Genomic DNA, 21,330 nt, shown 5'->3' on the forward strand with positions numbered 1-21,330 from the left:
ATATAATTATTCTAATCAAATATGCTATATGCAAAACAGACTATTGCCTTCTCTCATTTAGAAGTCCTCTTAAAACAGACAACCTGACAAGCTGCAAATACTACGTAAGTCTAAGACTTAGTAAGTAAATATCACAGTCGAATATGAAATGGGCTCTTGTTTATATGTAGGAATAAACATTTTTTTTTTTTGTGAGCAATTGAAGTGTTGCCTTTGTTATTACACCATAAAAGTATAGTTTTGGTTTTTGAGATGTATAGGTGTAATTCCAGCAACAATCACCTATAAGTTTTAATGCAGAAAACTAATACTTTAATAGGTCATAATATCATGCATGGTCTACCCAAAATATTATCACTTCTCAGCAGGGTTGACTTTATCCTGGGGTACCTGTAATACAATACTAGTGCCCCGGATATTTAATACTACCGTCCATAACACTAGTAGCCCAATTAAGTCTGACTTTCAATGGCCCACACTACTAATAATTTATGTTTTGTAGTGACCTGCCAATCAAGTTTATAGAGTAAGCCCATAACCATTATACCACTCGTACCAGTATTTCATGTCATACGATGCATCTTGTTAATCAATTTTTAAGGCATTTACCAAGTTGCATGAAAAGAAATTATGCTAATAACATACGCGTGCTCAATGAGTTGACATATCGCACATTTTTATGGAAAGTAGTAAGTATTTACTTACCTCGTATGCTCACTCAATCCCTCATACATTTCAAGCCCATGTTATAACGAAACATAGTTTATCATTATGTGCAGGACTAGAGAACCTATTATAGATACATAAGATTCTAATCGATAAGCAAACTAGATAAAATGTCACAAAACCCTAATTTTAACCCATTATAGACATTGTTCAAATGTTAAGGCTTATGGTCGAACGTTCAGGCTCGACGTCGAACGTTCGGTCATAATTCAAGGAACATTCAATGAGGTGTCAAAATGCATGCAAACCTCTTATCCTCAAATCACTACGTAACAAATCTCATCTTAGGCTCCTAATGAATACATGCAAACATAATAAACCATAATATCATGCAAACCTAAGAAAACAAGAGGTGTTTTTTAAAACGTTTAAAAAACAATTTTCTTCTTTTTAAGAGAATAATAGCACAAATTCATCATTGTATCTTAAGACTTTGTAAAGAGCATGAAAATCACAAGAATAATATGAAAACCAGTTGAATAATAGCACAATTTTCTCCTTAATGGCCGTGTATTTCTCTATGGAGAGAAAAATGTGTTTTATTTTCATTAAATCATAAGTTGTGTATTTGCTTCACCATTGTACCTCTATTTATAATACTTGGATCTCATGAGAGAAAGGAATATAAGCCATGTGGGACTAGGATTAGAAATCCTCGTCCTAGGGGAAGCCGGCCAAGGAGTGATTATTTACACTCCTTGCGACTCCCCATAGTACACGGCCATGGGGGAGAATTTCTCTCCCCCATGCACCTAGAGCTTTAGTCCTAACCCACTCCCACATGCTTAGCAATTTAGGCTTGGGTTTTATCATCAAGCCCAATGCTCTTTTGATTTAACTTTGGCCCTTGTGATTAATTCTATTGAGCCCAAAATTTATTTACAAGCCTACAAGAATTAAAATCATGAGCCCAAGGCTCCTTTTAATTCTTTAGCTTGTAGGGATTAAATTATGAGCCCAATGCTCTATTTAATTTCCTAAGTCCAATTTTTCCAATTAACCAATAAGATTAATAAATCTTCTGGCCCATGTTTTATTTAAAATAAAATATTCCAAATAAATAAATATATCTGAGGCCCAATATAAATATCAACCAATTTACATTAGCTCAAAGAGGGACATAAAAATATTATTTGCTTAATAGGCCTGTGATTATGTCTACCTTGACAATGTCACACGACTCTATATAATCACAATTAATTTCACTAAATAATTGTGACTACACTCTAATAAGTATTTTTGATTTAATCAACTAATCCTCATGACGTACTTATTTATTGCATGTTACTACTCCATAGAATCATTTCATAGTCGAACCAAAGTCTATGTAGTGTTACTTTGTTCACTACATTTTTTCCTTGAGTCACTGATTTAAATTCATGATTATCCTTATATACTTTGTGAGATTGCATCTCACCTTGTACATGTATAAGTTTTTAGTGTACTTACTGAAAACACTCAAGATTGAGCTTTAGGATAACCTTTCCCATTAGATTTAAAACAATGGAAATATTATTTATCTCTTTGTTATCTGACAAAATATTTGGATTCCTTATTGAGTTAGTGTTCCCACAATGCTACATGTAATTACTTAACGTATTGAGGTTATTTCGACTGATGATAGGTATCACTCTTTGATACATCAAAGTAACCTACACATCACATTTGAGTTCACAAATAAGCCGTTGTACACATACATCATTTGTTATTACAACATTTATAAACGAATGATGACTCACGTGGTCCTGTTCAGCGTATGACATATCCTTGCCAATACCCCAACATATCAACCTGAAGCCAACCGACTTCTCCTAACCAAGACAAATCATTGAGGTTCGATATGTTATAGTCTAGATGGAATGTTCTCAGTTCCATTTATGACTGCGAACAACAAGTTTATAAATTGCAAGAACCTTTGAGTATGATCTTTTGTGATACTCACACCATTTCTCAAATATAATGCATCTTAGGGATCTCACATACATATAATCGGATAATACACAATCACACATATATGCCATGTAAGAATATAAGTGTAGATGTCAATTGTTTTATAATAATAATTAAAACATTATTTAATCAATTGGAGTTTTGAACACTATTTCTAACAGGTTGCCCAATACTTTAGTCAATGTTACAGAAACTTAGCTCTGATACCATGTTAGAATAACTAGAGAATAGAAGTTTGAATTGCATACTGTATTTATGTGTGTTCTAAATTATGTATAGGAATGTACTATTTATAGTTGAAGAGGCTAGTTAAAATAGGAAATAAAATAATAATAAAAAAAGAATAGACAATATTACACAGTAAAATCAACCTAACATGGTAATATAAGAGATACGAGCTGTGAGATTTGAGATACGAGGTGGATGAACCGTTGTGGTGTATAAGTTGGTAGTTTCTGAGTTTAAGAGAATGTGTGAGAGATAGAGTAATGTTAGAAGTCATATTGTGTCCTTCTTGTATTACTCTAAGAATGATATGACATCTAGAATTATAATTGGGCTTATGATTGATCATTATTAAATTTTAAAGAATTTTAAGGTAATTTTAAAAACTACCTCATTTTTTGAGTGACACAAAGGGGATACAAGAATGATTTTTAGAATTACTCGAGAAAAATAGGTTTTAGAAGAAAATGGAAAAAAAGAGGAAATGTTTGACTTTGGTTTTGAACGTAAAAATGGTTACCTTTGGAGTTAAAATGGTGTTTGGGAAGAGAAAAGAGGTAGATTAGGTGTTTGTAGAGGATAAGTTGAAATTCATTGTAATCAATTCTTACGTTAACATAGAGATGGATGGTGACCCATAAATATAACTGGAAATAATATATAATATAATGTGTAAATACTTTTCATAAAATATATTTTACAAAACGACATGATATTTAGTGTAAAAAAGGGTGGAGAGATATATCCCACACTCCTGTGCATTCCAATATTTTAAAACCTGAACTTTTCTCTTATATATATATATATATATATATATTGTGATCTTGTCTTGTATCAATCTAAAGATCTCCGTCCACTTCTTCATCAAAATAGTAGCAGAAATAAAATAAAACTATAATTATGCCCCAAAAATTAAAAACAAAAAATTAAAAGAAGGTGAGTGTGCTTGTCATAATTGCTCTACCCAGCCACGCCACTGTGGTTAGAAAGGACAATGACATGAAAAAAAAACTGGGAGATGAAAAACAACTCAAGTGAACTAAACTATATAAGTTAGTTTAAAGAGTTTCAATTGTAATTTTAACTAAATCTTTTGGAAAATTAATAATAATAATAATAACTTTCTCAAGACAATAACACAGACTTTCTCGAAATATATAGAGTAAACAAAAAGGTCGACCATAAACATATCCATTGCCCTAATTATAAGTAAAGAATATGGATCACCCTTTTCCCTTTTCCCATCTTTGAATATTAAAAAAGAAAAAGAGTAAAGAATCTGGAAACATAGATTGTGCAACTGAAAATATTGCATGTGATATGTAGTCAGAGGATGGGAAAGCAGCAAATGGCATGTCCCACTACAAACATCAGTAATTAATGGCAACCAAATATAATAGTACCATGCTTCGGGAGTTAGGGTGGGATGTCTAATTTTAGTACGAAGTTCTAAAAGGCAACTAAAAAGTAACAAGTCATATTCAATGTCTCATGCCCAAATCCTGAGGACTATTGTTTTTTTTTGGTTATGAGCTCTTAGAAGAATAGCAATATTGACATTTTTGTTTGGTAAATGGTGGAAGCACCTTAATCCCCAAAATCCTACTAGCTAGTGTCACCAGATTGCAAATCTATTGATCTTTACAAACTTGTTAATCTATAAGATTATCAGAACCTCACCAGTCTATAAGATTATAAGACAAGTTAATGAAATTTCAGGGTTTGAATCCGGCAAATTTGTTTGCATTTTTCGTAGGAAAAATTGCTAAATTGATCCCTCAAGGTTGTGACAAATAATTCTTTCAAGGTTTAAAAGTGTAAATAACTCCCCATGGTATGTTTGTGTAACAAATACCTCCCTTCTTATAAATTCTGGCCATTTTTCTGACATAATCGTTATGAAATTAAAAATTTATCCTAAAAGATATATATATATATAAAAAGCAAAAAAAAAAGAAAAAAAGAAGGGTTTGGACTGACGTTGAAGTGGCCAACCACCTTCATGGCTAGGGGTGGTTCAACCACCCCCATAATTGATCAGAAGAGGTGGCTGAACCACCCCCACAGTTTAGCCACCCCTAGAGATCAAATTAGGGGATGGTTGCACTTGCAGAGGTTGAATATGAGAGTGGTTGAACCACACTTATGGGAGTTGTCAAACAACCTTATAGGCATGGGGTCATTTGGCTAACCCCAACGAATCTGAGGTTCGCCGAACAACCCCCAAGCACTTAGGGGTGGTTTAGCCACCCTCTCTTGCAGATTATTTGGGTGACTGAATCATCCCAAGTAGTCAAATCAGAAGATGGTCGAATTGCCCCTAATATTTGTATCTGAGGGTGATCGATTATTATAGGGATAGTCAAACCATCCATAGGCTGAGGGTGATTTAGCCTCCCTAACGGTTGAATTTGGGGTTGCCCAAATCATCCTTAAGCCTTTGGTGATAAGTCGACCACCCCCTCTAGCCGAATATGGGGATAGCTGAGCCACCTTCACAAATACAAAGGTGGTTCAGCCACACTTAGAGATTGAATTTAGGGGGTTGAACAATCACCTCTTGCAAATTGTTGGGGTGGTCAAACCAACCCAAAGGCCCTAAAGGTGGTTTGGTTAGCCCTCTAGCCGATTATGAGGGTGCTCAAAACACCCCTATAGCAATGGGGGTGGTCGACCACCCCAATGCCAGCCCCTTTTCTTCTTTTTATTATTAATATTAAGTTGTTTTTTATATTTTATAATTCTTAAGGAAAATCTGTAATTTGATAATGACCTTATAAAACAAATGGCCAAAATTTGCACGAATGAAGTTATTTGTTAGATAGGCATGCCACAAAGAGTTATTTGATACAACCTCCAACTACAGGGATCAATTTAACAATTTTTCCTTGTTCATAATCTTGCAACTTGCAACACATCATTTTATGGGCATAGTGATTGGGATGCTATTTAATGAGGTTATTTTCTTATCATAATATATATTTTTAATAACAATTAGGACACGTTTAGTACACTGGAATGAACATTATCAACAATATAATACATCATTACACTACATATCTATCGATGCATGTTACACAGCAATCTCTAAGTCATTTTTCAACATTATTTTTTACAAATTCAATAAATTAACTATTAAAGTTGTTGACTTATGTGAACCTCTCACAAATTTAACGGTAGATTCATCTATTCATTACGGAAATGGTTAAAAGATGAAAATAAATAAATAAATAAATTCTATAATTTGTCATATCTATATGCCCAATATTTAAAAAAGAAAAACATTCCACAAGTAAATTTCAACTTCCAAATATGTTTTGGCAAGTGTAATATATTTTTACCAAACCAGGACGTCACTGATTATGACTCGTAAAACAAACCTCACATGGTTTCACACTTTCATGTGCTGGGCTTTACCTTTGTTTTTTCCTTCTCCCTCGCCAAGCACCGACTCTATGGTCGGAGCTTCTTATCACGTAGGAAAAAAAACCCTTTAGTTAACTTCTCTACTCTCTTCCACTGTTTTCCTGCACTCGCAGATCACCATCAGTCCTGCTCTTTTCATTTTCATCATTCACTTCGCCAAGAAAACCCAAAGATTCTGATTATTGTTACTCTATACAATTGTTGATTGATTCACAGAAGCGTGTATTTGGATATGCTATAGAGCGAGTTTATTTTTCATATATGAAACATTTGTGGCTGACCCAAGTGAGCCAAAACCAGTCTGATATGCTGAGAGGCCTTGTTCTGGTGGGTTGTTGATTGAATCTGGGATTTGGGTCAATGTGAATTCTTGATTCGGCAGTGAATTGACAGTGATCTAATGGCTTTTTGATTGAATCTGGGATATTGGTTGGTCGGCATTCTTGATTTGGTGGTGAATTGTGGAAGGAATCGGCAGAAGATGCGGCGGCGGCCGGCCGAGTACCGGCGCGTGGTTCGAAGGCGGCTTTCGTTTTGGATCTGGGCGCTTCTTGGGTTGTTCTCCATTGCTGGCCTCATTTTGTTTGTAGTTCACCATAATCAGCGAGAAGATCGGGTGGAACAGCCGGTTGTGGTAAGAGTACAGAGTACCCTGATGCTGTCTTATTGTATTTTGTTATTATACCATGTGCTTCTTGGATTTAGTGGCTTTAGTTTGTTGAATTTGTTGCTTTCTGTCGTACCCATTTGATTTGATATATATATATAGTTTGAATTGATATCTGATTACTGTTCTTAAGATGAATTGTGCAATAAAGTTCTCTTCTCCTATTTAGATTTCCTATGATTTAATACTTTGAATATTCTGAACTGGATGTTCAAACCAATATTTAGCCATGTAACTTGAAGTGGATGGCAAGTGTTTTATATGTATCCTGTTTAGTCAAGGAAGTATACACACTGTTCTATTAACTATGATTCAAAGGGTGGTAGTTCTAGCCGAGGCAGAGTTGAGTGGAGGGCTATTCTTGGTTCCATAGGAAGCCTAAACTGCTATCGTGGAATATGAGAGGGTTGAATGAGGAGGACAAATGCCTTAGAGTCAGAAACTTGCTATGAAAGTGGAAGGCAGATGTTATTTGTTTGCAGGAAAATAAACTGGACTACATATCCAGCAGTGTTGTGTGTAGTTTGTGGGATTGTCAGTACTTGGATTGGTTTAGTTTATATTCGAGAGGGGCCTCCGATAGGTTCTTGCTTATGTGGGCTAAGAGGGTGTTGGAGAAAATCGAAGAGTGAGTGGGGTAGTTTACTGTTGCATGCTCTTTTAGAAATGTCAAAGATGAATTCTGTTGGGCTTTTGTGGGTGTCTATGGGCCTAATTCCGATTGTGATAGAAGGTATTTATGGGATGAATTGGTTGGTTTGCTTAGTTGGTGGAACTCGCCATTGTGCATTGGAGAAAGACTTCAAAATCACTCATTTTCCTAGTGAAAGATCGGGTGAAGCTTGTTTTTGTCCCACAATGGTGAAGTTCTTTGATTTTATTTTTGATCAGGGCCTCATGGATATTCCTCTTGCAAGCAAGACTTTTACGTGGTCGAACAACCGGGATGGCTCTTGGTTTGGAATTAATAGATTCTTTGTCTCTCTTGATTGGGAAGCCTAGTTTCCTGAATTGTATCAGACGAGGTTGCTTACGTTTTGCTCAAATCATTTTTCCATTTTCCTTGATTATGGAGGTGTTTACGGTTGCAGAAGATAATTTAAGTTTGAGAATAAGTGATTGAAGTTAGAAAGATTTGTGGATAGAGTGAAACAATGGTGGATTTCTTTTTTTTGATAAGTAATAACCAGTTTTATTAAAAGCGTAAGGCGCCCCAAAGTACACATGGAGAATACAAAAGAATCACCTAACTAGAAAAGGAAAAACGAGCAAGGAAATCAAACAATGGTGGATTTCTTACTACTAAAACTAGCATTCCACTGATGAGTCACTAGAGTCAGTGGATCTGCCGTTGAAGCACCCTTAACACAAGAAATACTGAACAAATCCGGGAGATCTTCCTTAAGGGCATGATCCCCACATCACTTGCCATGCCAAAATCTTCTATTGGGCTTCCTCCCATCTCAAATCTAGTAAAACTAGAAAACTCTCCCCAGCCCTTTCTAATATTCTTTTATAACACAAACCCATGAACCTAATTCAAATACCACCCACTCCACGATCTGCCATATTTAGAATCCATTACCACCATCCGCAAGGCCTCTCTTTCATGCATATAGCGTCATAGCCATTTACCCAAAAGAGTTTTGAATTTTGTGACGGCAAGAGGAGGGTAAGGGTAACATTGAAGTGTCCTCAAAACACAACGATTAAATTGAGAGGGACGAAATTACACTTCGATTCCTAGTTTAGGGACGGAAATCGTATTTTGACCAAAAAATTCTTTTGGATGGTAGGGATTTTAGTTGGGAAGGAGAAAGACCATGGATCTCATGCTAATTAAAGAGATTGTGTCAGCGGTTAGTCTAGGTGGTTTTATTATCGATAGGTACTCCAATATATTTATCAAAAATAAAAAATATGTGGAGGTCTAAATGACTTTTTTTTCTCTCTCTCTTTTTGTTGGTTTATACTTTATTTAATCCATCAAGATAGTAGAAGATAGTCTTCAGTTACTTTGATCAGGAAAAGTATCCCTTACCTTTGAGTTTCCTTTCTAACTACATTCCATAAATTGGGGCTTTTTTATGATCTGTATGAGAGCATAAGGCTAAACATGAATCCAGTTCACCTCCTTTGATGCTTAAACCTTATGCATATTTTTTCTAGAGGAATAGAATAGACATCCCCTTATAGTCTATGTATCTTTATCATGGTAAGGAATTTGACGTTTCAAAAATTGGTTAGCTCAACATTATCTCTACTGTAGTCGGATTACTTAGTATGGCTTTTGTATAAGTTCTTCACATGTCATTGGAAATTTTCCTCTATTGTACTTTCCATGAATATTCTAAATAATTTTCCTCACTTTCAAATTCTGACAAAATATATCCTTCACAATACATGCAACCTCTTTTTAAACCTATTATGGTAATTTCCCTTAAATTTGTGTCTTTTCTGGGGTGAGAAATCAAATGACTAAACTTCAAATTTTTTTTATTTATTTTTTTGATAAGTCTTCAAATATCATGAGAAATCAAATGATATCTCATGATTTTGACTAATACCTTCTTAACAATAGCAATTGAAGTAGTTATTCTTTTCCTGAAATCAGTTTCTGTCTTGTTGTAGAATATCCCTTTAACAAGGTCATATGATGATACATGGCCTAAACGTATTAATGCAAAATGGCTATACTCATTAAACCTTACACTCATTGAGCTCAGGTTTTTACTACCAATTATTTACCCGACTCGCTGGTGTTATATATTTTGCATTTCATTCTCAAAATATTAATTTCTTGTATGCTAGGGTGACATATCAAGGTACTGTTTTCCTTCTCTTTTTACTTTTTACAGCAAGCATTCTCTATCTTATTACTCTTTTCTCTTTTCCACTGTTACTCCACTCCACAAATCATACCACAAAACTTGATCTTAGACCCATCTCCCACCTTATATCTGACAAATCTAAAGAATTCACCCACTCCCTCCTAATGTTTTTCCACACCTCAATCCCAACCCAAAAACCTCATTGTAGCACCACCCTCCCTATATGCTATCATATTTAGCTTCCACCACCGATCTCCACAAGGCGTCCATCTCTTTGGTAAAATGCAATAACCATTTCTACAAGAGAGCTTAGTTAAACTGATTTAGGTTTCTAACTTCCAAACCACTAGGGAAAATCAGCATACACATTTTAAACCAACTAAGATGGAATTTGAACTCGTCACCAACGCCACCCCACAAAAAATCCTCCTGAAGTTTCTTAACTCGGTTATCAACATCAACGGGAATAGAGAAAAAGGGGCCGATAATAAGTAGGTGGTTCTAATTTATGCTCAGAATGTGTCCATTTTCACCAATAGTCGACACTGATGTTGTCATAGCATGTTTCGTTCATGGGTGATGTTAGTTTTGATGTTAAATTGCATTCCATTAATAGGACAATGAATGCATTTTTGGAGATTGGGTTTGGCATTCCATGCTGGTGTTCTGTGATTTTAGGATTAAGGGTTGATATTTTTCTCTTTCTGGTAAATATCAGATGCCGCATGAAACTTGTGCTCTGCCACCTGTGCAATAATATTGATGGGAAGTAGGCCTTAATGATTTCATATGTGAAAACTTTGATGGTAGGGTCTCTCAAGATACTTTAAAGAGAAAGGATTAAAAAATATATAAAGACGTGTTGAGTATGGAGTTTAATTTTAACAGCTGATTTTTTGGGGTCAATTGCGAAGGTGTTCGTTCTCGGGAGACAGTTGATGATCCTGATTTTTCTCAGAACCCTTACACTTAGTATCTAATTACATTTAAGACTCATACTATTAATGATAGACATAAAATTCTTGGTTGTAATTACTTGTATTCATGTTACGCAGATAACAAACCAAATGCCTATTTGATTGTGATTGTTCTTTTATAACTATTAGTTCCTACAACTAATATATGAAGAAAAAGCTGAGCCTCTCCCCATGCCCTTGGAACTGTGATCCTTATCGCAATCCCAATTTGCGGTCATTTACAATTCCCAAAACTGTTCGTTCCCAAAGACAAACAATCAATTGAAATTGTTACCAGTGGAAACTTGCAAAATTTAACCACGGATTGCCAGAATTTAGACATGGAACTTCCGGCAATATCATTTGTGAATATAAGTTTCTAATTTCACTTTAACATGTAAATAAGAAGCTATTGTCAACTCAAACAAACTGTTTGGATTGTGCTTCCTTTCATTTTCTGCTCTTTGGGCCAAATTTACTTTTATGTATTTTTCATGGTCTCTTGTGTACACCATCGGCCCTGGTTTCTCCCATAAATTTATTATTTACATAAAACCTCTTTAAATTACAAGTGAGACTAGTAGCTAAGAGATGTGTGTAGGCAGCTAATTTTCTGGTATGGACATCTCCACATCTCAGTGCAAATAAAACTAAATATTAATATTTTCTTATTTGAATTGGTTTGAATGTTTTTGGCTTGTTGAGAAGCATTGAAATATAAGTGGGGCTTTGAATAATGTGTTTGGGTGCTATATAGCATTGGAATTATAATTTGTGATGAAAATTTATTTTTATTTAAACGGAGGCATTTGGAGTTTTAATGGCAAAGCCTTATTGTACTGATTGGAGAAGAAATTTTTTTTAGAGGAAACAAGAAAAAAATAAAAATAAAGAAATACGTTAGCCATTGGTCACTACCTTGGCCACCATGCCGCCATTCACTAGCACCATCATTTGTCACTTGCATTAGCACTGCTACAACTACCTGTCTAAATCTCCCAGCATTGTGAATGAACTGTCACCACCACTGCCACTACCACTACCACTGCCACTGCTACTGGCCACAAATGTGGGTCACTACAATACAACCCTTACTGCTGCTGCCAATAACCTTCACTTATATGATTTGTGCATATATATTACTATAATACATGTAAACATCTTTCAACTTTGAGATGGAAATAAGCATGAGCCTATTCCAACTTCTAAAACTAAGATACCTACTTTCAAAATTTCCTTTATGATATAGTGGCTTTCCATCTAAATCCAGCCAAACAAACTATGCAAAACTGAGTTTTTTGGCATCAAGTTGCGATAAAATTTAGTAATTTGTTAATTGAAACATTAAAAAAAATGCCTCAGTTTTTGTTGATATCAAGAAGAGAGATTTCTTGCAGAAAAGGAAAAGAGAGAGAGAGAGAGAGAGAGAGGCTGACACAATTTAGCTTGGACTGTCTATGATCGCCAACCATGCAGATTGGAACTTTAAATCTTGTTTCCCAGCTGCTTTTTCTCACCTTGATGGGCATGGAGGATCTTCCTAAGACTATTCATTTGGTTGCGTTCAGTGATACAATCAGTTGTAATGTTCTGTGGTATATAGTATCCTGTGTTATGATTTGCTAGTGGACAAGCCTGACTTTTTGGTTCTATTCTCTTTTAAGGGTATTATACTCCACAAAAGTAAATTCTTTTTGAGGCATTTTTCATATGATGACTCGATAGTTATTACTGCAAAATTGTTATGTGATATGGTCCATTGCCTTTTGGATTTGCTGTTTGACTTGGCATGTGACCTCCCTTTGCCAGGAGAGAAATGCAAGATATGAACGGCTTGCTTACAAGGATTTGAACATCACTGAACAACTATTGAGTGCTACCTCATTTTCCCGGCAATTAGCAGAGCAAATGACACTTGCCAAGGCTTATGTCATTATTTCCAAAGAGCACAATAACCTTCATCTTGCTTGGGAGCTGAGCACAAAAATCAGAAGTTGCCAACTTTTGCTTTCAAAAGCTGCCATGAGGGGGGACCCCATCACATTAGAGGAAGCAGAGCCAATAATTAAAAGCCTATCATCTCTCATTTTTAAGGCACAAGATGCCCATTATGATATTGCAACGACAATAATGACAATGAAATCTCATATTCAAGCCCTTGAAGAGCGTGCAAATGCAGCAACAGTTCAAAGCACGGTGTTTGGGCAACTGGCAGCTGAAGCACTACCCAAGAGCCTTCATTGCCTAAATGTTAAACTCACAGCTGATTGGCTTAAAAAGCTATCTCTGCAAGAACTTGCAGATGACAGGAGAAACTCTCCTCGACTTGTGGACAACAATCTCTACCACTTCTGCATCTTTTCAGATAATGTGCTGGCAACATCTGTTGTTGTCAACTCTGCTGTCTCTAACGCTGATCATCCAAAGCAGCTGGTCTTCCACATTGTCACAAATGGAGTCAACTATGGGGCAATGCAGGCTTGGTTCCTTAGTAATGACTTCAAAGGGTCCACCATAGAAGTGCAGAACATTGAGGAATTTTCTTGGTTTAATGCATCTTATGCTCCCATTGTGAAACAGCTCCTTGATGCAAATTCATGGCGCTACTATTTTGGAGGAGATCAAGATTTAAAGGTTGAGCCAAAACTCCGGAACCCAAAGTACCTGTATTTGCTGAATCACCTTCGGTTTTACATTCCAGAGATCTATCCACACCTTGAGAAGGTAGTTTTTCTTGATGATGATGTCGTTGTCCAGAAGGATCTGACACCACTTTTTTCGTTAGATTTGCATGGAAATGTGAATGGAGCAGTGGAAACTTGTCTTGAAGCATTTCATCGTTATTACAAGTATCTCAACTTCTCAAACGAAATTATCAGCTCAAAGTTTGATCCACAGACATGCGGGTGGGCATTTGGTATGAACGTTTTTGATTTGATTGCATGGAGGAAAGCCAATGTGACCGCACGGTACCATTATTGGCAGGAGCAGAATGCTGATGGGACACTCTGGAGGCTGGGCACTCTTCCTGCTGGTCTCCTAACTTTTTATGGTCTCACAGAGCCGCTCGATCGGAGATGGCACGTGTTAGGGCTCGGATATGATTTGAATATTGACAACCGTTTGATTGAGAGTGCAGCAGTGGTGCACTTCAATGGCAACATGAAGCCATGGCTGAAGTTGGCCATTGGCAGGTATAAGCCTTTATGGGAACGGTACATAAACCAAAGCCACCCATATCTCCAAGATTGTGTCACAATTTGAAATATGCTACTTCTTGATTGCAGGTTATTTATGCGATCTTAAACCTTTTTAAACTCAACCAGTGATATCGCATTATTGTAGAGTCAGAAGTAGAAAGTTTTGACTTCAATAGGAGGTTTTCTTCTTCTTTTTCCCATCATAGTGTCCTGAAAGAAAAAGAATGATTTGTATACTTTAGAAAGTTTAAATGTACTAGGTGAACAGGTTTGGAGGATTCTTTTTTTTGGCTAATGGGGGGTTCACTTCTTTCCCCTTCTACACAGGCTGTAGAATTATTTGTTCCTATACTTATTCTTGTAATAATCTTTCCATATCTTTCAACTATAATGTAATTGAACACAAATATATATTTTTTTTCTTAATTTCTTTTGTTTTTTGTTTTTTAATGTTATGGTCTGCCAGAAAATCTGGTCTCTTGAGTGAAATAAATTTTGGACTTGGAAAATGATGATGAGCTTCCCATTGTCTTAACTATTAACTTCCTATTCTAGTGATTACTGGTAAATTTAGCTCCCACTGGGAACTTCAGTTTCAGAATTTCTGCCACACTTTGCTAATTCTTCTGTGTTTAGCTTCTTTTGCCATATATGTTTCAGATGATGGCCTGCAGACCTCTCGCATCTCCAGCAGCATGTACTCTAAAACTTCAATGTTGTGTATATTTGAGCCAATTTCAGGCAAATATATTTAAAACATATATTTTGCTTTTTTTAATTATTTCCCTCTCTTCTCTCTCTGTTTTTGCAGGTCATTTCTCTTTTTTAGCTCTCTTGGTGGTTTAAGAAAACAGTAAAAAAAATATTGAGAAATAGTATTTAAAAGAAAATAGAGAAAGGAATAGAAGAATTTGTTGGAGTTTTTATGTAAAAAAAATAGTAGGGAAAGTAGTAAACAATGCTTTTTTATTAACTAAAATGCATAATACCGTTGGAGATGCTTCAACTTAAAGTAGTAAAAAATGCTTTTTTATTAACTAAAACATATTACTAATACTTCAACTTTATCTCTTTTCATCGAAGTATAGTTTGCATGGCCTGATGTTCCTGATTTTTAAGTACCTTCAACTACGTATTATCAATAAAATAGCTAGATGTATAAGCCTAACAAACGTTGGGATGGTAATATAGATGCGTTTTTATACACACTTCAGGGATCACACAAATATTGAACTGGGGCTTCAAAAGCCGCCCGATCAATATAATGTAATGAGGATCAATTGTTGAAATGAAACTTTTTGCAAACTTACATGGCTGGATGGTCAATGTTACGAACTTAAGTTCGCAACGAGATAAATTAGGTTCTAAGGGAACCTAGACTTTAGATTCTAACAGAACCTAGACCTTTCAAACACAAGATTTGTGATTAATTCTTTTCATGTCTTTATTCATATATAACATAACCTCTTTAAATAGATGATTAATTACATATTATATAAGAGAGCTAGGGTTGAGTCATCAAGAGACTCTTATTAAAATAATACCATAACCTTAATACGGTTAGGGTTAGCCGACTTATGCTAACATATATATAGGGGTGTCAAAAATTACCGGGAAACCAGTTCCGGTTCCGTTTGGGAAAAACTAAAAACCGGGTACCCCGGTTCCGGTACCCGGTTATTAACGGGAACCGGGGTAACTCTTATATATATATATTAAAAAAATTTAGAAACTATTTATATACTTATATTTATGAACTATTTTTATTGTAAGGGGTATTTCTTTTGGTTGGTAGATTATTTAAATACTTGTTTTATTTTTTCTTTTTGGGTTTTGAATTGTTGTAGTAAGGGTATTTCTTGTGCGATTTATTTAAATACTTATTTTTATTGTTTTAATGTTTTCTTTATGTAACTAATTTAAAATGATTTTTAGGGCATTTTAAAAAATGAAATTTTTATTTCTAAGGCCCATATAGGCAAAAACATTGATTTTTTTTTTTTTAGGATTTTTGGGCTTTTTTAGTTTTTAGTTTTTTTTTAAACAATCACAATAAAGCCCAGCTAATTTGGACAAAAATGCTAATAATTTTTTTAAAAAATGGGCCAATTATATGAAAGAATAGGCTTATTTTAGGTCCAATACCTAAAATAACCCCAAAAAAAAAACAATTTTCTTAAAAAACCGGTTACTGAACCGGGTACAAACCGGAACTGGCCGGTAACCGGGACCCCTGTTTACCAGGACCCGATTCCGATCCCGGTTGCCTAAAACTAAAAACCGGGATACCCCGGTTCTAGTCCCCAGTTTCGGCCAAAAACCAAAAAACCGGACCGGATTAACACCCCTACTAACATAATATAAATTTAATACATAAAACTAATATGGCTAGCCTAATATAGAAAGGCCCGTAATATATAGTCAACTATTTCTTAAGTTTGCATTTATACTCCCTCATCCATTTTGATAATTCGTAGGTGTGATTTTTTACAGCTTCTACTGTCAGGTTTGTTCCAAAGTATACCTTTCTCTACATACAAGTTATAATCAAAACAGTATTACTAATAGCATTCAAACAAACTATAATGGCAATACAAATTGAATAGTTTAAATATATTTATAAAAAGAGGTCTTACCTGAATGAAGTCCCACATCTTTTCTTTTTTTTTCTCATCAGGCACAAGCCTCTACTCGTTAGGGATTAGGGGGTACAAGTCAGCTGTTCTCACAAGGAGAGCACAAAAGAGAGGAGCTTCTCACTACCCATTCCTATTGGCTGACATTCATCATTCATTTTTATGACCACCCGCAATCTATCACGTAATGCCCAAATATTGCCCATTCTAGCAATGTTCATTTTATCGCGAAATCCTATGTGATCGGTAATTCATAATGAATTTTCCCTTCAAAGATATTTTAACGCGTAAAATATAAGTAAAACAAATTGTAGAATGGACTTCAAACTGCATACCAATAACAAAATCAATAAAATCCAAAACACCATTCCTATACTTGGGATCGTTCGTGTGTAATGTGATCCAACTCTTGTTCATAACTTGACTACATTATAAATAAACAAGCATATTGGAACTAATTACACATGATATAAACTACAATGAAAATCAAGCGAGCCCATGAATATAATGAAAATCAAGCACATGATGTGAAAATCAAGCTCATGCATGCCCTTATTGCAGGAGTGTGATGCTTGTACTTGAGTCCAAATACTAAATTACCACCCTCTAAGATCTCAATATTACTAAAAGAACACATGCATGGCATATGTATTGGTACGGATGATTTCATATTCTGTGTAGTGTATTGGTTTTATTACATTCCTTGATCATTTACTCTGATATATGTTATAGAGGTACTGAAAATTTATGCTTTTATACTCCAATAAAAAAAAAAAAAAATCAATCAAATTAGTTTAAAATGATGTACAAGATGTTTGTTTTCAAAATCAGACCAACAAATGCAAAGTACTTATAAGATATATCCTCTCAAATTTTATCTCTTATTTCAGAATCTACAGATAGCTAGCTTGCAAAGAAAACTGCCTAATATTATACTGGGGAAGTGCTTTGAGAATATTTTCGTCCCATGGCCGTGAATCACTAGGGGTAAGAGAGGTCATTTTGACCCCCTTGGCCGTATACATACTACATGGACTGTGATTAGAAATCACAATCTCACATGGCTTATATTCATACCTCTCCAAAGATCCCAGTATTATAAATAGAGATATAATAGAGAAACAAAATACAACAATTGAAAAAACACCACTCCACATAGAGTAATAGACGGCCACTAAGGGAGAAATTCTCTCTAGTTTTTTCTCTAATCCCTGAGGAAAAATTTTCTGACCCCCCACTCACAATCATGTTCAGTCATCTAAGAGAAGATCTAATAGGGGAATTGTGTCCTCAATTATTTGAAGATCTTGAAGTTCTTAAAGAATTTCAAGATTATCAAGATGTTTTTGAAGAACATTATGAAGATCATTAAGAAGTTTTTCAAGAACGCGAAGAATGCGAGGAAGATGAAGAACAAGATGTGATGAACATCGGTTCATACTACAAGTTTGCAAACATGCTTAAACATGGATTGCTCAGCCCTACACCTATTGAAGAATAGATGCATGGTCCTACGCTCCAATGCCTATGAGAGGTTGAAGCTACATGTAAGTAACATTAACTTATATGTTTGTTTTAAATCTTGTCATGTTTCTCTTGAAGACTCAAGGTCTTAGGGATTGTTTTTATTCCACTACGTAAAGTAAAATTTTTGAATTTTACGGAATCGATCACAACAAAAGATTCTACCATTAGTCGCACTTGTAGGTTAAAACGCACCTAAACACCTAAAATTTGGTCTTTTAGACATTCTGCAAACTGAACGTTTGATCGTTCCTCACAACATTCAACTCGTTTCTCAACCCATTCAATCATTTCCTACTACCTAACACAATAATAAGCACAAATCAGTCATCAAGACAACAGCCTAACACCAAAGTTCAAACCTTGGATTCTATACAAATTTATGCCAGAGCAGATTTTTGACCCAGAACAATGGGGCCACAAACACCCACTCAACAACAAGGATCTACATGTTAACACCTTAAACGGTAATAGATAAATAACAAAGTAAACAAAGTACTCTATGTCTTCAAATAGTTCAACTTCCTAACCTAGAATCCTCAGCATACCATCAAAAATCATTCTAAGACACTCTAATTAACAGCAACCACACACAGGAAAACACGCTATAACTAAAAACCAAACAAGAGTTAAACAAGTATAAAACACAAAAGAACGTAGCTAGCTTTACGTACGGACGCCACATCAGACACCATGCACGGTGGTGCTTTTTTACGGAGACTTGGGTTCAGCCGGCTTCAGTGTTCCTCTTTCTACATTATGATTCTCAAGACTTGTTGATGCGGTAGGTATTTCAGGCAGTTCACCTATACCATGGGATGCATGTGAGTAACACAAATAAGACTACCTAGCTCCTATTGTACAGTGTAATTAAATAGGAGAAGCCTCTAATTCTTCATAAAAATCCAATTCTCTCTTAACCTTTTCTTTTCTAAATTCTACACTAGCCCTTTTTTGACGAAAAAACCATATGAAAAAAAAATAAAAATAAAAAAGCTATTGCGAATCAAAGACGGGTCCATTTGGTCGTCCCATGAAATTTGATGGGTCTATTTGAATTTGGGATAGTCTCTACTCAACAAATCCTATATTTTTAAGGAACAATATAAAAATCCTAACCATGCATCTTTACCCCCTCCAAAAAAAAAAAAAAAAAAACTGTTTTTGAATTTATAGGAGTATTTTTGTTTTATTGAAAAAAAAATTATTAGTATTTCTGTGTTTCGCATGATAAAAGGGGTATTTTACAAATTTTTAATAGTTTAGAGGGACAATAATTCAATCGGTAGTTCCGGTGATATTACAAATTGTGCGTTAGTTTGAAATGGGGCATTTGTAAAAGAGAAAAATTCACTTACACCCTTGATCTTTCATAACATTTATAATCATACCTTTAAACTTTAAAAAGTGTCAATTTAATGTATCATTCTTTTAATTTTTTTTCAATTTCACCAATCCATTAAATTTTTTCATTAAATACTAAATTGACAATTTTTAAAGTTTAAGGGTATAATTGCAAAAGTGATGAAATATTAGAATCGACAAATGAAGTTTTTTTTTTTTTTTTTTTAGAAAAAAAAAAAAAGAACCAAAAAATTTCCAAAATTTTGAAAGGGTGACTTTTTCTTTCTTTCTTTTTTTTTTTTTTTTTCTGTTTTAAGTACAAGAAGCAAAAAAGGCAAAAATTAACAACAATCATTAATGTTGTTATGCCTTCATTAATTCAAGATGAGCATGTGAATTACAATATTAATGGTATATATATATATATATATATATATATATAGTTCCTAACTAATGAAAGTCACAGTTCAACTCCTTTAGGAAAGAATTGGAGCTTGGCTTGGAAGATCATGCACCCACCCATCACCATCCCTCCGTTTGCCGCTCCACCACCTGATGCCGACCTCCCACCACCATCTTCCCACTTGCCATATATATTCATTCATCTGCCGGCCGGCCCACCTTACGCACAGTTATCCACATGGATAACACGCAACGCAATCACCCTCTTAACAACTTTCCAAATCATCATTAATATTAAATCATTACAATTATAATATGTTTATGTAAGAGAAAATCTGGAGACAGATTTATGTGGGTGTGGGGTCCACTTTGGGAAGTGTGTTAAGCAGGAATGAAGATCGAAGTGAAGATACTAAAACTAGGCGTGATTCTTGTTTGTTCGGGATTTGATACAACCTTTTTTAATTACCTAAAACAAATCTAGATTTGGTAGATTTGTCCTACATGCGAATGATGGGTGCCCGGCCTCCATTAAAAACATGACGAATAAAACACATCCAACTATTTAATTGACCATAAGAACCCTCCAACTAAAAGACAAAAATGTTCATAACCACACCATCAAACAATTATTTAATTGACTGTTTTTTTTTTTTTTTACCTAAAGAACTAAAATCCTTTGAGAATTTACTCTCATGTTTTTAAATGTATATTCCTTAACGTGGTAGTGCTTTTTTACGTTAAAAAATGTGCGTTTGAGAGTGTAAAAGTGAAAATGTATAGCATTTCTCAAAAATATTATAAAAAATTACGTGAAAATCAAACAAAATATGAAAGAGAAAAATTGACGGGATATCGATATTTAGGAAACATTGCCTATATATATATATAATGTTTTGAGACATTGTCTTCGTTTCGCTTGGCTGCGGCAAGAGAGGGTTTCTTCTTAATTATGAATAGGACGGTTTTGATTGTGTGTGAACTTATTCTTTGATATTTTTTTAAAAAAGTTGAAGTGTCAATTTTCTATTAAAGTCGATCTGTAAAAAAAGATTTTACACCATATCCTAATAATAAGGGCTCTCAAAATGTAAACACTTAAAAATATGAAAATAAAAGTGTATCACCCTTCATATTATTACATATATAATGGTTACATAAAGAAAATTGTAGGTGTGGGTTCATTATCCAAGAAAGATCGTCTCTAGGGTAATTTAGTGAACTAATAGAGGGGCATTAGGGTCTATAGAGAGAGAGTAATTTAGTGAACTAATAGAGGGGCATTAGGGTCTAGAGAGAGAGAGAGAGAGAGGAGAAGGCTTCTGGGTCCCCCCCTCCCACACCTTCTCAGTTGGAGTGGCTCTAAGAATATAGATATAAAAGTAAAACGACATGAGTCGTCCTGCACAAAGAAGAATAAAGGCAATAGACAGCCCAACGTAC

General features: G+C 34.9%; 1 protein-coding gene across 1 annotated transcript; it reads left to right on the forward strand.

Moving 5' to 3' along the window:
* Window positions 1-6,303: 6,303 nt before the first annotated feature.
* LOC132175182 (hexosyltransferase GAUT11) lies at window positions 6,304-14,538 on the forward strand. Its single transcript, XM_059587042.1, has 2 exons — window positions 6,304-6,961; window positions 12,591-14,538. The coding sequence occupies exons 1-2, from the start codon at window positions 6,809-6,811 to the stop codon at window positions 14,043-14,045; spliced, it is 1,608 nt and encodes a 535-aa protein (XP_059443025.1). The 5' UTR covers window positions 6,304-6,808; the 3' UTR covers window positions 14,046-14,538.
* The last annotated feature ends 6,792 nt before the right edge of the window (window positions 14,539-21,330 follow it).

Source organism: Corylus avellana, chromosome ca3, assembly GCF_901000735.1.
Source record: "Corylus avellana chromosome ca3, CavTom2PMs-1.0".
Lineage (NCBI taxonomy): Eukaryota > Viridiplantae > Streptophyta > Magnoliopsida > Fagales > Betulaceae > Corylus > Corylus avellana.

Coding starts and splice junctions, on each gene's coding strand:
- LOC132175182 (XM_059587042.1), top strand. CDS start 6,809: ATGCGGCGGCGGCCGGCCGAGTACCGGCGCGTGGTTCGAAGGCGGCTT. Junction 6,962..12,590: donor GGGTGGAACAGCCGGTTGTG/GTAAGAGTACAG, acceptor TCCCTTTGCCAG/GAGAGAAATGCAAGATATGA.